The 16,955-nt window shown below is 38.7% G+C and overlaps 1 protein-coding gene across 6 annotated transcripts in view; it reads left to right on the forward strand.

Annotated features, from left to right (window-relative positions):
• Positions 1-16,955, forward strand: part of KIAA0825 (KIAA0825 ortholog) — a 383,109-nt gene that overhangs the window by 128,211 nt on the left and 237,943 nt on the right. For all 6 annotated transcript variants that reach the window (XM_057739207.1, XM_057739203.1, XM_057739227.1 and 3 more), the window contains one exon: positions 6,430-6,540. In XM_057739207.1, the coding sequence (XP_057595190.1) occupies positions 6,430-6,540 (111 nt within the window). The remainder of the gene's footprint in view (positions 1-6,429; positions 6,541-16,955) is intronic.

The following is a 16,955-nucleotide window of genomic DNA, read 5'->3' on the forward strand; positions in this document are numbered from 1 at the left end:
AGTTACTCAAAATGTTAAGCATAGGGGATGCTCATGTAAAATGTTGAGCATATGGTCATATGACACAGTAATTTTACTCTTAGGTATGTACACAAAAGAAATGCAAACATATGTCCGTGCGAAGATTTGTACACAAGTGTTCATAGCAGCATTTTTCATAATAGCACAAAGTGGAAAGAATCCAAATGTCCATCAACTGGTGAATGGATAAACAATATGTGACATATACATAAAGTAGAATATTATTCAGCCATTAAAAAAAATGGAATACTGACAGACGCTACAACAGGGATGAACCTCAAAACTTGTATGCTAAGTGAGAAAAGCCAGATGTGTGAGAGTACATATTGTGTGACTCAATTTATTAGAAACTTACAGAATAAGCAAATCCATAGACACAGAAAGTGGATTAGTGGTTGTCAGGGGCTGAGAGGAGGGAAGAATGGGTAGTACCTGCTAATGGGTGCAGGGTTTCTTTTGAGCCTAATGAAAATGTTGTAAAGTTAGTGGTGAAAGTTGCACAACTCTGTGACTATAGTAATCATGTAGTTGTGTACTTAAAATGAGTACATTTTGTGGTGTGTGAATTATATATCTCAATAAAGCTGTCAAATAATGAATACAGACTAGATGGAAATAGGAATAAAAATATGTTAAATGTAAAAACAAACAAACAAAAAATGTGCCTGGCAGAATGCAAAATGATCCAGAAAACAGAGGTCGTTCTCTTAGCCATTTTAGTATACGTGCTGCCGAAGCGAGTGCTCTCTTAGCCATTTTGTTTAGATTAAATGACTCTCTTTGTACTCTTCCCTCTAAACATTATTTTTGAGGGAAATCTCTATTAAAAAATAAATAAATAAAATCAAACAGCTTTACGTCTGGTCTTAGTAAGATAAAACACTGGTAAGTGGCTTGTCATTAATTTTGGAGAAGGCCAGCTGATTCCTGCCTTGTACTTTGGGGTCAAGTCTTGTTCTGTCCTTCACCCTGCGTCCTGTTCTCAGTCTGCCCCTTGGCCGTGTATCATCCAATACAGACTTCACAGATGCCTCCCCGACCCCCCCACCCCCAAATTCATCCTCCTTTCCACTAAGCAGGATCTGACAATACCTTCTATTTATTAACTCCTCTTTTTATAACCACTATTTACTATGTACCTTCTATAGGCCAAGCATTGTGCTAGTCATTTTCTAACTTCAAGTCTCATTTTCTAACCTCAAAGAGTTATCTTCATCATGAGAAACACAAGCCAGGGGCAGGAGAAATGCAGGGAACCATATTGTATTCCAAGTATCTTACCTCGATTTCTTTCACTTAATGACATTTAGACAAATACTTATAGTCTCAGGGTAACACTGCCTTATGAAAGAAAAGCGGTGACTTAGAATTATGTTTAAAATGGTGAAGTAGATTGGATTTGGTTATCTCTACATGTTCATGGTTAGTTGGCTATGATTTTAAGGGCATCAGAAAGGCCCATATGTCCTCAGTTATCTCAGGGATTCCAGTGTTGTCTCAATAGTTCAGTTTCAAACTAATTCTACTTCTTCTGAGTTGTGGTCTTCTCTTGTGTTTTTATTTATTTTTTTACCTCCAATGGATTAGGCACCGCGGCAGTCACAGATGATACAAGACATATGACCTGATCCCGTTACCCCTGTGGAACTTACATCCTTGGGCTGCCTTGATTCCATCCTGGAGATTTATTCCATTAGCATCACGTTATGAGACACAGTTCTCCTGGGAGGGCAGCCAAAAGCAGGGTGGCACAAGAGACACATAAGACCCAGCTAACTCTTTTTAGCATACCAGTTTATCTCACTTTTGATGTACATTGAATTTATTTCATTCTAGCACCAGCTGCCTGCATAAGCTCAAGGAGTCAATCAGTTTTGTTAATGAAAAAGGAAGGAGGGCCACACAATTGTAGTTCAGGGAACCAGAAGAGACAGAATCTGAGGTAGCGTGCTCAAGTGAGATGGTGTGATCAGCCCAGAGCCAGCGTGATATTAATGATAGAGAAAGGGCATGATGTTAGAGGAGAGGCAAAGGCAAGGAGTTTCCCCAAATTTATCTTTTTCCCTTTAAGCAGAGCTGTCTTTACAGGCTGCTACTTTGGAAATGTGAGGAAATATATTCTGCTTCAGCCTATAGACAATTACTTATTTTTAAAGGAGTATTCGCATTTGCTATATCAAAGTTCTTTTATGTCTTGTGGAAAAAATATAATTCTGTGGCTCATATGGCTGTATTTTACTCTCCACTATGAATTATTTAGAGCATCCTCTCTTTAACTGTATAGCAAAACATCATTAGAGGTTATCTAATAGCTAGATCATCATTTCATCCTCCCGTGGAGGCTTGTGGGCCAATTTTCACCCTGTTATACTCTCCAGAATAATGAAACTAATTTGAGGTCTTGCTGTGGAATTAAATGCTCATACAGATCCCAACCCCTCTGAGGCCATAAACATCTGCCATAACATTTATTATCACCAAATAACCTTACTATTACCAGTGCAACTCTCAGTGGAGGAGAAGAGTTTAGGGACTTGCAGAAATATTCTGGGAAGTATTGCATTGCCAGTAGTTTGTAGTCTAAGAAATTTTGGCACCAAATAACCATTCCATTATTATTAGATCCTCCAGTGTTTTTTCTAATCTTGAGAATAAAACTGTACCTAGACAACTGTTTAGACTATCAGGAATTCCGTGTCAGTTCTGAGGTAGCTGTAGATCTTCTTAAGAAGTATTTGCAACTGTCATTATCATCCTGATACTGCCTTACATTTGTTGAGCCCTTATGGCGTACAAGGCACTTTGCCAAAGGCTTTTACGCGTTATCTCAATCACCACACCAACCTTGCGAGGCGATTATTGTTATCCCCATTTTACAAATGAGAAAACCGAAGCAAAATTAACTGCCAGGCAGCATTACACGTCTCATACAGAGCCCACCCAAGATACACACCCAGGCTGTCTAGCTCCAGAGCTCCTGCACGTACGCACGCGGGTGTATTTATGGTCTTCCGTGTCCCTCCCCTTGTGTATGGAGCAGGCAGCAGAAGGTGGATGTAGAAGGATCAGAGGTAAAGTCCTAAGAAGAAGCAAAGCCGAATAAGGGCATAGTGAGGGATGGGGTGATGAGAAAGGAAGTATTTTAGACAGGATGGTCTTATCAGGTAAGGTTTTGAGGTAGAGCCCTCTATGGAGCCAGTTGAACATGACAGAGAGGGCGTTCTAGGTAATGTATTCATTTGTGGAGAAATGAGGTGCCCCCCACAGTCTGCAGATAACTGGACACACGGGAATTTATACAAAGGGCTCAAAGAGGTAGGTGGAAAAGTAGGCAGAGGCTATGGTACCACAGCCTCTAGTGACTCCTGCTCTCTCATCGAGCCTATCTCTTCTCCCATCCTTTTCCCCCAGTCTGTCACTTCCTTTGAGACTGCCTTTCTTTCCAGATCCCTTACTGTACGTTCCCTCACATTATACCAGCACCCTCCTCTTCCTAGCTCCCTTACTAGTGCATGTCCCTCCTCTGCGCCCTCATTCCCTTGGCCTCTCTACTCAGACTCTGGAACACTGTTGGCAAAAATCACTCAGCTGTCTTTTTGTACCCTTCAACAGTCCTACTCATTCTCCTGTCTCTGGGCAGCTCCCTCTTTAATCCTTCTCCACTTTGGCCAAAACTTCCACCTTGCCCCATCGCACCATTTGCTAGGTGGCCTTCCCCTGTACTTCTCTGTGAAACCCAGGTCGTCATCATGAATGTACTTTAACTTGTCATCTCCATTCTTCATAATTACTTTGATCCTTACTCACCTTTACATCTTTGATTGGTGATCAGTACGTCTCTTTTCCCAACCACAGCAAATCTTTTCACCTGAGCTCTTGATCACATTTACCTCCTACACCATGGCCTTAGTCTTTTAAATATTCCTTCTGTCTCTGGTTCTTCTCCCCAAGACTCTCTTGTATTAAAAAAAATTCCTTCTTTATTATTGTTTCCCTTCTAAAATATAGTTTGTGCACATTGTCTCCATTTTTACACCTACCATTCACTCAAGGTACTGTAGCTGCCCTCATCATGCTAAACAAACAACGTGGGCCAGGTCATCCATGCACACCCAGTTGCTAACTGCAATTTTTGTCTCTCCATTCACTTACTCTCTCTGCAGCTTTTGACGCTATGGACCATTCCTCTGCCCTTGGCTTCCCTAACATCACTTTGTCCTGGCTCTTTGCCTACTTCTCTGATGCTTCCTTCCTCGTTTCATTTGAGTGCTTCTTTATCTCACCTCACCCTTTGATGTGTTCCAGAGTTCTGTCCTTGTCCATCTTTTCATCTTACACTGTTTTGGTTTTTTTTTTTTTGGTGAATTCACCCATTCCCACAGTTGCACCATTATGCTAATGATTTATGTATTAGTATCTTCAATCCAAGTGTCTCTTGTATACGCTAGATCAGTAAATACAAATCCCTACTGGATGTCTCTCTGTGGATGTACTTCAAATGTCTGCAGGTCCCTCAGCATATCTAAGACTAAGTAAAATACCTGTGAGTCATCCAGACTTCTCCTTTTATCTCAAGCCTTCTGCCTTCTACCTCCTCTCTTATGCTGTCTTCAACCCCATGCTATTAGGGAATGAATGTTGTTAATTCTATTAATTTTATATTTTTCTCTGTTTGTCCCATACACACGATTTCCTCTGTTTCTGACTTTGGTTTAAGACTTTGTCGTCTTCTGCTTGGTCTACTGACATATCTTCATTATCCCCCTTCCTCCAGCCCCAGTCTTCTCCAATCAGCTCTCCACACTAGTGCACAAGTGATTTTTCTGAAATGTAAAATAGCTGATAAAACTCCTGTGCTATAAACTCATCAGTGATTCCTCATTGCTAATACAAAGTCCGGACTCCTTAGAAAAGCATGTTTCGGTGTCCTGACCTAGCTCGTGCCTGCTTCTCTAGTTTACACAGTGGAAAGTATGGGATGGAAATAGGACAGCCTCATTTTGAAGACTATTTAAGGAATTTTGCTCTATCTGAAAATTTAGTGAGAAAAAATGGCTTTCAAAGAGGAGATGATCTATTAAAAGTCTAAAAAATGTCAAAGCATATTTAATTAGAAGGTGTTCTACTTGACAAGACAAACAGTGAACAGGCAGGTCAAACTTGGAAATGCAAGGGTACAAGAAGCATGATGTACGATGAAAAGACAGAGGTAGATTTTCCAAGTGGAATTCCATTCCACATATGATTTAAAAGATGCTATTGCTCCTAAACTATAGGTGAAGAGAGATAGCAATTCAAACAATTCCATTTCTAAAAATGTTCCCAGTTGTGACTCAGTTCCATGTAGGCAAATATAATCTTCTGTTATCATAAAAATTTTATTAGCCAAGCTATCTACTAAAGATTTTATGTAACAAATCCTTTCTTATTACCTCAAGATTTATTGTTGAATTTGGGCCACCCTAGAAAATGTTACAGTTACTTCTCCAAAGTTAGTTGTAGACCAGATATTCTGGCCAAATTGTTCTAATTTTGAAATCACAGTTATGTATTTTACAGTTAAATTCTTCTTTACCCTCCTTCTGTAGGCCCTTAGGGGCATACAAAATTAATTGTAAATTCTCATTAATTGTTTCGTATTTATAAGTCACTTTAAAGAGTAAAAAAAAGGTACCTTATGCTAAACATTTTTACGTTAATGAAGCAAAAATGACAAAATATTGACATTTATTGGGTTCAGGTTGAGGGAGGGAGACATAAATGGTATTCATTTTACTATTCTTCATACATTTATTTTTGACAAATTTTATAATGGAAATTCTTTAATTAAATCAGAGTGGTGGGCTTCCCTAGTGGTGCAGTGGTTGGGAGTCCGTCTGCCAATGTTGGGGACATGGGTTCGATCCCTGGTCTGGAAGGATCCCACATGCCGCGGAGCACCTAAGCCTGTGTGCCATAACTACTGAGCCCGTGTGCCACAACTTCTGAAGCCCGTGTGCCACAACTTCTGAAGCCAGTGTGCCTGGAGCCCATGCTCCACAACAAGAGAGGCCACCGCAGTGAGAAGCCCATGCAGTGCAGCAAAGAGTAGCCCCTGCTCACCGGAACTAGAGAAAGCCTGTGTGCAGCAGCAAAGACCCAACACAGCCAATAAATAAATAAATTTATTTTTAAAAAATCATAATGGTATTGTCATACCTTCCCAAGTGTAAGGATTGTTACTCAGAGGCCTCTGAATCACCTATTAAATGCACAAATCCCAAGTGGATGTATTGGATGCATTGTCCATGCTAACACAATATCGTTTTATGCAAAATCATTAACTTCAAATACTAAGAAAAAATGTTTAGATGGTCTTCATAGTTAATGTTTCCTGTATATTCTGAAATAATGATTTCTGTTTCTTAGGACTTTTCAGCATGGCGTGGATGATTTTGCTTCAGATTCCTTAAAGCCATTTTTCAAACAACCATTACATTGGCTTTCTTGCATATCACATTTCTACCCTTCCTTACTCAGGTGAGAACCTCTAAAAACTATACCACCTATAATTCTTTTTGTTTGTTTGTTTTTAAGAACTTTTATTGAGATACAGTTAACATACAATAAACTGCATGTACTTAGAGTGTACAATTTGGTATTTTTTTTTCTTAATAGTAATGTATATGTGGCAATCCTAGTCTCTCAATTCATTCCCACCTATAATTCTTTGATTCCTTTAAAGTTGAATAGAAACTTTTATCCATGGAGGTAAATACATCTTACAAAAAGCACTTAAAACTTTTGAAACTATGCAGGTAAGCAAAGAGTATATTTCTTTTTTTAGCTCAAGAATCCTAGACACAGGCCTCATAATCATTCTACTAACATAGCTTTACTAAAGGAATGGAAAAATGTGAATTTTTGGAATTTAGCTCTCTTTTAGCTAATTGCCTAGCCATTTTAAAATTCATCCTTCTTGATCTATGACTGGGGATTTGACAGTTCTCCAACTAATTGTCAGAAAAAGGGCAGTAATACTGGATAATTCATGTGACTAACTCAGAGCCTGAGGTAAAAGTTGAGAGAGGAGTAACTTTTAAAATTATGAATAGGGTTTTTCACTTTTATTATATAATTAACGGCATTTAAACATAAGAAAAATCATTTAAAGCATGAAATGTACTTCCAGAGTAATCTGATGACATTTTGTGGCATTACGTGGAATGTCAGTTTGAGTCTTTGCTGAATATATCATTGGAAAGTACCTTTCCTTGGTATCTGTGAATAAATATATCATGTAAAGCTGAAGGAGATATTGTTAATCCCTACACATTCTTGATTCATCTTAGAAATACACTATTAGTGATTTCACTAAGTGGACTGACTATATCTTTCTCTTAAGGAACAAGAGTCCTACCCACAAAAAGAGGGTTAAAAAAGAAACCTCATACACAAGTCTCTATAGACACGATAAACATATACTGTTTACCTATCATGTGCCTGTCCCCATATATGTAACGGGGAATCCAAGATCTATGAGACAGTTACCCTCCTACCTTCAAGGACCTTGGAGTATTGTTGTCACTTCACTTACATATACAGCATTTTCAACATCTCTGAACAATTCCTCATGACTGATGCCTAGAAATAGAAAACCCTTATTGCTCTGTCATCTCCATAAGCTGCAGCTGGCATGCAAATATACTCTTATGCCTTTTGAGCATTAAATAGCTGACTTTAATATTCTTTTATTTTTATTTTTATTTTTATTTATTTATTTATTGGCGCTGTTGGGTCTTCGTTGCTGCACGCAGGCTTTCTCTAGTTGCGGTGAGCGAGGGCTACTCTTCATTGTGGTGTGAGAGCTTCTCATTGCGGTGTCTTCTCTTATTGTGGAGCATGGGCTCTAGGTGTGCAGGCTTCAGTAGCTGTGGCACATGGGCTCAGTAGTTGTGGCTCAACGGGCTCTAGAGCGCAGGTTCGGTAGTTGTGGTGCACGGGCTTAGTTGCTCCGCGCATGTGGGGTCTTCCCGGATCAGGGATTGAATCTGTGTCCCCTGCATTGGCAAGTGGATTCTTAACCACTGTGCCACCAGGGAAGTCCCTGATGTGAATATTCATTATTGCAAAAATAACACATTAAACAACTGGATCTTTTACAGAGTGAGTTAAGCAAACAACTTGTGTCATTTTGATGAGTTCTCAAACTTCTGAATGTATTTGTTCTCCATGTTATTATCACATTTGCTTTAATCTATTTTTATTACCTGCTTTTATCTTAATCTATAACCATTGGAGTTACCTCTTCAAGCATAGCTCTTAAGACTTCCACCTCCACCTTAAGACTTCCACCTTGCTCTGTTCAGCCCGTCTAGAGGCTTGGGAAGTCAGTGTGTAATGGTTTATCTTTCAAATAGTTTCTTCTTATATTTAACTTCTTTCTCTTTTCTATACCTAAATCCAACATAAATCTAATAAGACTTTTCTTTCTTTCTGCCTGATTGTAGCAATCAGTCTTCACTATTATCCTAATGCAAAGATTAGAAGATAGTGGTGACTACTCAGCCCACAATGGAAATGCATTTTTATATAAGTTTTCTGGAGGGCAGTATAATAAACTGTATCAAAAACCTTAAAAGTATTTACGACCCTTTATCCAGCAATTCCATTTCTAGGAATCAATCATAAGGAATTAATCAGAGCTGTTGTGAAAGTTTTATATGCAAGGATATTCATCGAAGCATTATTTTTGAAAGGAAAAAATGGAAATAAATGTCTCACAGTATGGAATTAGACAAATCACTTATGGATTAGCCATGCGATAGACTACTGTGGAGTCATTAAAAATGTTGATTTTGAAAAATATTAAATGACAAATCATTGTGATTTATAGTTGTGGGAAAACTGCAGCTTAGTAATGATGTAGTAAGCAAAGCCAGCACAGTTTTTAGAGTGATACCTGTGAACCTGACATGCCCGGTGCTTCATGTACATTATGTCTTTCAAACCTCACACCAGTCTGTGAAGTAAGCACTCATGGAGAGTAAAGTGATGCGCAGGTAGCAACTTTCTGAAGAGAACAAATCTGGAAGGCAGACTCTGAACCTAGGCTTGTCTGCTTCCAAAGCCCAAGCTCCTGACAACTGCACCTCCACCTTTCAAAGGGAGAGCAGTTCAGGGTGATGTTAACAGGCGTGTAAGAAAAATCTAAGATTGCCAGTTGCTCATTATGTAAAGTCTCTTTTTGTGGTTTACCTTGCAGGAGCTCTGATATACTAATGTATAGTGTTCTTCTCCAAGGGAGGGATCTAGTAATGCAGACTGCCCAAACTTGCAGCATGTGGGAACCCCTGTTTCCCAGGGGATGAACAGTTATTAGAAGATGGGACACAACCGGGAAGTGCTGAGCTATGCCATACTGCTCTACACATAGCATTAAAAAAGTATGTACAGAACAACAAATATTGAAAGGATATAAATTCTGCGCTAGAGAGCTTATAGTTTATATGATAGGATTATAAGCTATTTTAATTTTTACCTGTGCATGTTCCAAATTTCCTGTAATGAAAGCAGTGTAATTTTATTAAGATAAAAATAAAATTTTAAAGGGAAAAGGAACCTGATATTTTGGATTGCTCTTTGATTCACATGTATTACCCTAGAGCCTCTATACAGAGGATTTCTAGTTCTGGGCATTTCTTTACTTCAGCTGCCCATATTTCTTTTCTTTTCTTTTTTTTTAAATTAATTACTTAATTAACTTATTTATTTTTATTTTGGCTGCGTTGTGTCTTCGATGCTGCGTGCGGGCTTTCTCTAGTTGCGGAGAGCGGGGACTTCTCTTGTTACAGAGCACGAGCTCTAGGCATGCAGGCTTCAGTAGTTGTGACTTGCAGGCTCTAGAGCACAGGCTCAGTAGTTGTGGCACATGGGCTTAGTTGCTCCAGGGCATGTGGAATCTTCCCGGACCGGGGATCGAACTCATATCCCCTGCATTCGCATGTGGATTCTTAAGCACTGTACCGCCTGCAGCTGCCCATATTGCTTGAACAACCCACTGTATTACTGAAAACCAAGCATGATGATCCTTCCTTTAACTCTTCCCTTGTTCTCTAAGCATGGTGTCTTTTCTATTAGGAGAACATCGTTCTTAAACACTTCCAGGGTAGAATTTTCATCTGGTTTCCATATTGAGCTGTTTGTTGCCTATTCCTAGTGTATTATCATGTTCAGTTAATTCGTCGCCACAGTTCTCTTAGGACCAGTCTTTCTCTCCAACCCATTACAACAGCCTTGGTCCATTTTACTATTATTTGATATGTTTTAAAAACAGTTTTCATTATACCGTTCTACTGCTCAAGAACCTACAGTAGCTTTTCCTCTCCCATGCTGCCTGGCTTGTTTCCCGGGGCACCCAACACCCTTCTCTGCTCCAGTTGTCATTCTTCTCTCTCATCTTCAAGACAGTTATTCTACAATTTTAATTTTTTTTTATTACTTACTCTCAGCTTTAGGCCTTTATTTATGTAGTTTTCTCTCCTGAAATGCCTTTGGTTCTTCTCTCTTTTGTCTTTTTAAATTGTCCACGCTAGTACAGTATGAGCCCCTCTAGCCTGACTTTCTGACAGTTATTCTAACCGTTCCATATAATCTGCTTAGAAAGACACGATCCATGTGACTTATGATCCAACATGTTTGGAGCAGTGCTACAGTCAGAGGAACCCAGGATAGCAATAAAAGTAATTTCAAAATATCTCAACTTACTGATTTGCATTTGTCACGCATTGCAATGGGAATTCCTAGACCATCATCATGTGCCCTTAAAAACCTTCACTTTTCCATCCATTTCCTCACATATATCACCGGTTTCTGTGTATCTTTCACCCCCCAAATTATCCTCCAAAACTTTCTCACCTTAGTCACTGAAATGAACTGTTCAGGGAAATAACACATGGGTTGAATGATGACAAACTAAAAATATATTATGCTTTTTTTTTTTTTGGAAAGGGTGAGGCTGAGACTAAAATATTTAAGATTTGATGTGTCTTTGTTATTTAATCACCTATTTGCTTATTTGTTTACACCTATGCATTGTTTCAGAAAGATTTAAGCTGGCTTTTAACAGTATTAAACATGTTAAGATAATGAATTAAAGGTAGGTGAGGACTTCCTAGGTGGCGCAGTGGTTAAGAATCTGCCTGCCAATGCAGGGGACACAGGTTCAATCCCTGCCCCAGGAAGATACCATATGCTGCGGAGCAGCTAAGCCCATGCACCACAACTATTGAGCCTGCGCTCTAGAGCCCGTGAGCCACAACTATTGAGCCCATGTCCCACAACTACTGAAGCCCATGCACCTAGAGGCTGTGCTCCACAACAAGAGAAGCCACCACGATGAGGAGCCCTTGCACCACAATGAAGAGTAGCCCCCACTCTCTGCAACTAGAGAAAGCCTGTGTGTAGCAATGAATACCCAACACAGCCAATAAAATAAATTTATTAAAAAAAAAAAAGGTAGGTGAGAAGGAAAGAACCAAAGCAAGGAGGACATGAAATTAAGACTTACAACAAGAGTTACAGATGCACAGATAGTTGTATGCACCATAAATTTGTCTATAGGATTACTAGAGAAAGCCTACAAAGTACATAAAGTGGTAAAATAGAATTTTTCATGTTTCCCTAGAACCCTTGAAATAGAGTTTAGAAGAGTTTGCTTTAGGGAAAATATGTGTATTTTCAAAGCAATAAGTAAAATGTACTGTGTTCATCACCCCTAGCAGTGGTACAGTCTAACAATGTGAGCTGATTTAGAAAGGGTAATCAGTTTCATACTAGATTAAACTGAGGCATGTGGAGAATATATTAATCTCAAGGTTAATACTATGACAGCATACTGTGCTTTCATATAAATGTTCAAGAAAGAATACTATCTTAGTCAATTATACTGTTGCATTATAATGTTTTTTATTATTTTCCCAACTTTCATCATCTTGTGGTTCTTTAAATATTTCCAAGTCCTTTTCGGGTCTTCCTTAGCTAAGTAGGTCATAACTGCACACTGAATCCAAGTAGCATAATCAGTGTGAGTAAACAGTCCATTCATTTTACACTGCTCATTTTCTTTTATGATGACAACACGATGTTTTGATTCAGGGCCAGTCCATTCTGAGCTGTGGATATTTTTTTCTACTATGCTTTTGTTTCCATTATGGCTTTACTCAGTGTAATCCTGTTTTGGATTTATATGCTTTTTTTTTTCCCCTCCTTATATATTAAGCTACCTTTGGCTTCATTATCTTACATGCTATGTGGGTCCTTCCCTTTATGCAGTTTACCAAGATGTGTTCATTCATTCTTTCAGTAAATGTATTTTTAAATTTTTAGCCAAGTAAGGCATTGCTACATGTTAGTGGTGAGGGAAGAGATAGACAATAAAATTGCTCCATCTCCTTTGCAGGTTCAACTCCTTTGACCTGGCTGTTACATATGGAACATCTTTAGCATTCTATCATAGACCCTTTTCTAGGTGAAGTCACACATGCCTATGGTTTCATGTACTTTTTAAGTGCCCCCAAATTCACATCTCTAATTTTAATCTCTGTTAGGACTACAGACCTATACATTCATGGGTGTGAATCACATATGAATGTCTTCTTCAGGTTTATACAATACCTGGTGAACACAGAGATACTTCAGACTCAACATGACCAAAATTGAACTTAGGATGCTCCCCTCCTAACTGATCCTTTTTCATTTTCCCCCATTTTGATTAATTGTACCTGCATTGATTGTGTAAAACAGAGACCAGAAGGCAACCTGAACACTTCCCTCTTTCTCTCCTATCAGATCCAATTCATTACTAAGTCTCATTAGTTTTAGCTCCTATTATCTGCTATCCATAGTACCACCTTCGCCTTAGTGCATCATCTCTCTCCTGACTACTGCAATGACACCTTGGTTTCCTCCCATATATATATTGACTCCATTTCCAATATTCTCCAGACTACTGCCAGGGACTTCTCAAACCCAAATCTATTCTCGAAACTAAATTTTATCATTTCACTGTTGCAGCTCACAGCCTTCCATGAAATCCCCTTTGTGTGTGTATGTTTATCCTTAAACATACACAAAAAGCTTACCATGGCCTGTAAGACCTACATAGATGTGGCTTACCCACCTCTGCAACCTCTTCTGATACCACACTACCCTGTGATTTTGCTCCTTACACATTAACCTTTTTTACATTTTCTTGCCATGAACTGTTCCTTTCTACCACAGGATCTTTGCACATGCTTTTCCCTTTCCCTGAAAGGCCTTCTTCCTGTTTTACCTAGTTAATGTCAATGTATCTTCATATCTCAGCTCCAGTGTGACTTCTGTAGGGAGGCCTTTCATCAACCCCAAAGACTAGCTTATTTCTTCTTCCTACGTCTTCTAATAGCATCTTTTGCTCTTCCTTAATTGAGTTTTTATAGTTGCAATTTTATCCTTGTTTGTATGGCCATTTAAACTATGTATGTATTCCCCATGAAATTCTGTAAAAAATAGTAACTGTTTGTTTTTTATTTACTGTTGTGTCTCCATGGCCTTTCACATAGAAATCAGCCAGCAGATATTAGTTTAATGAGTAAGTGAATTAAGGAACAAATGAGTTATTGTAGTATTGTTTCAGATATTACCACATTAAATGGTACATTTAACTCTTTTCAAACATTTGATCTGAGTGGTAAAGCTCAGTGATGGGAAGAATGCTCTTGTTGAGGAGGTGGCTTCTAGTATCCTCAGGAGTGAACATCTGGGGAGCAGAACAAAAGAGAACTTTGGTCTCCCAGCTGCTGTCAGACTGTTCCATAGGACTGAAGAAAAAAGCTTAGAGAATTTGTACTCTGATGAGGTGCCAAGCATTGACATGGAGCCAACAGGCAGGGGAGAAGTAATGAGCGCTTTTGAACACCACAGCTCTTACATGGCTGTTCCACAGTGTGAATGGACAAGCAGCTGGAGCTTTTGAAAAGATTTTCAGAGACAAAGTCATGTGTTTGTGGAGCCGCTATTAAAAGACGTGAAAATGTTACGTGAGCTGGGTCCTTGATGTAGCTAGATATTTCTTCACATCGTTCTATTATTGTCCTTTTCTATTATGGTTTAAAGGTATTATATAAGTAAGAATATAGCAATGGAGCCAGCAATGAGATAATAAAAAACAACTATAGGTTTCCACATAAGACAGACAGCGTTTGCAGACTTGTATAGTTTTGTGATCTTGGAAAGTTAGTTAAATAGTTTATATTTTTGTGAGGAAATTGAGAGGTAAGTAAAATATGATCTTATTGATCTACTTGAAAACGGCACGTAATACCATCGTCCACTTCTCCCGTCTTGAAACACCTTCTTCCTTTAGCTTCTGAGATATTCTCATGACAGAGTCATGAGGATTTGATTAGCTAACATGCCTGCACAACACCCACACATAAGTGCTCATTAAACAATCATTCAACACTGTTGTGTTAGTAAAGAGCTGTGTGTTTCAGAAAGTGGCAGATCTTATCAATTATCCGAACATATTAAAAAGACCAACTCCAAGTGTAATAAAGTGGAAAGAATATTGAACTACTTTCTCTTTGGGTCTCTGCACTTATCAGATGCCAAGGGAAACCTTTCTGGAACTCCCCTAATGGGGTATTTATTATCTGGTAGACAAGGACCAATAATAGTTAAAGGCTCCAGAGAGATGACTTTAGCTCCTCTAAAGGGATGCTTGAGTGATTCAGTAGTATCCAGTGTCTTAGTGACTCAGGTGCTAGAATAGCACTTCTGGAGAAGTCCAAAAGTGAGGGTTGACATGTAATATTGTTTTAAAAGTTAAAATTAGATTCTTATGTATTTTTAGAAATAAGATACACTGACCTGTGTAACACTAAAGTGTGGAGCTAGGGCTATGAGTTTGGGGCACTAATATATCTTTGGATGATTTTTGAGACATAGAGTCATTCCAAGTGAAAAAGTTTAATTTACTAAAATCAAGAAATAATTCAGGTCCTCACAGGTTGAATGTCTATACTTTAGGTTGCATACCAGGTAGCGTAAATACCATCAACTCTGAAAAAAACGAGACTCTTTAAAAGTATCAATCTACCTCAGTGGACGAAGTTATTATAAATCAAGGCAAGTGCTTTTAAGCCATGTTTACCAGGGCTCTAGGACTGTGTCAGATGCCCCAAGGACAGTCTAACAGGGACTCTGAATAGGCAGGTCTCTGATTCTGCTACCTCTGCCTCAAACAAAGAAATCCCACTCTAGTGTATCTTCTATTGTGGGCTTCCACATTTAATTTTATTTAACATACATTCTTCTGTTTAGAAAAAAAGTTTAAATTACTGGCTTATATCAACATTTTACTCGAAGAATCTATATTGTACCCCTTAGCACTGATATCTAATCTTCCAGGTTATTTTGGTGTTGGTGTTGAACTCTATCAAATTGCAAATGCGTTGTTTTTTGGTGTATTCCCATCCTGACCTTCCATTAAAGTCAGAATAGGATGGTAATCGGGATAATTTTTCACTTCATTGGTCACCACTGTGGATTTGTGTGACCTGGTTGGCCAGGAAAAGGCCACCTCCTTTTTCAATCTACCTGGCTTGTTGTCCAGGCTATCAGCTTGGACAGAAAGGCTGCTGGCTCTAGATAGGAGGCTCTTGCTTCAAGCAGGAGCCTAGCATGGGCTGCTCCAGCAGTGAAACACCAGTCCTAGTGTGATGCTTACTGGCGCTTCCTTTTAGCTCCCTTAGCTTTTAGCCTTTTAGCTTCTTTTGCTGGTGCTTCCTCATTTCACCGGATTCTATAATATTGGGGTGCTGGAAGATTCAGTTGTTTGAACTCTCCTCTTCTCTCTCTACATTTACTCCTATACACTTAAGCCTATACACTGAAGACTACCAAATTTATGATTCTTTCCAGGACTATCTATTGATATCCAAGCTCCTGTGTCCAACTACCTCCTTGATATCTCCATGTGAATGTCTAATAGATATCTAAAACTCAACATATTGAAAACTGCACTCTGGATGATCCTTCCAAACCTGACCCAACCATAGTCTTCTCATCTCAGTTTATGGCCACTCCATCCTTCCATTTGTGTAGGTAACATTCTTGGAGTTTTGCTTGTCTGCTATTTCCATCATATCCAAATCTACCTTCAAAATATGTTTAGAGTCCAGCTAGGTCTCACAAACTTCCCCACTACCACCTTGGTCTGAGCCACCATCCACATTCACCTGCTCAGGCTCCTAGCTTGTTTTCCTTGTTCCGCTCTAACCACCCCCTCCATGCTTTGTTCTCAACCCCCAGTTTCCGAATAGTGACGTAACTCCAAAGAAGCAGTGTGATGATGTTCACAAACCATCCCTGTGTTTTGATTTCTATATGTAGGCAAGCTTGTTAATAATTAAAGATGCTTTTTAAAAAATTTAAAAAATAAAATAAAATAAAAATCAAGAGAAATCCTACATATAAATGTGCAGGTGAACCTTGTCTTCTATTTATTGAATCATCTTTAATTATAAAGATCATAGAGACTTGGCTATACCCATTATAGAGATTAAAATGTATGCAAACATTTTCAATGTTATAACTACATATAATCTGCACATTCTTGATTAAAGGGATGAGGAAAATACTTTGGGTTTTTACCCCCTCAGCTTTTTTCCTAGCTACTAAAGAGAAAGATTTAAATATTTGTCTTTACTCTTTTTCCTAGAAAGATTTGAAAGGATTAGTTTTGGAAAGGCAAAAATAGTATAGTAATATGGGGCTTTTCCTCCACTGCTTTCATTATCCCACTTCAGGACTTTTATTGTCAGTTTCTCTTTAGTTATGCTCTTGCCTTTGTTCTCTGAATCATGTAACTTATAGTCTCTGGTATAAATTTGGCCCAGTAATCCATGACAGGA

This window comes from Hippopotamus amphibius, chromosome 1, assembly GCF_030028045.1.
Source record: "Hippopotamus amphibius kiboko isolate mHipAmp2 chromosome 1, mHipAmp2.hap2, whole genome shotgun sequence".
NCBI classification, from domain to species: Eukaryota; Metazoa; Chordata; class Mammalia; order Artiodactyla; family Hippopotamidae; genus Hippopotamus; species Hippopotamus amphibius.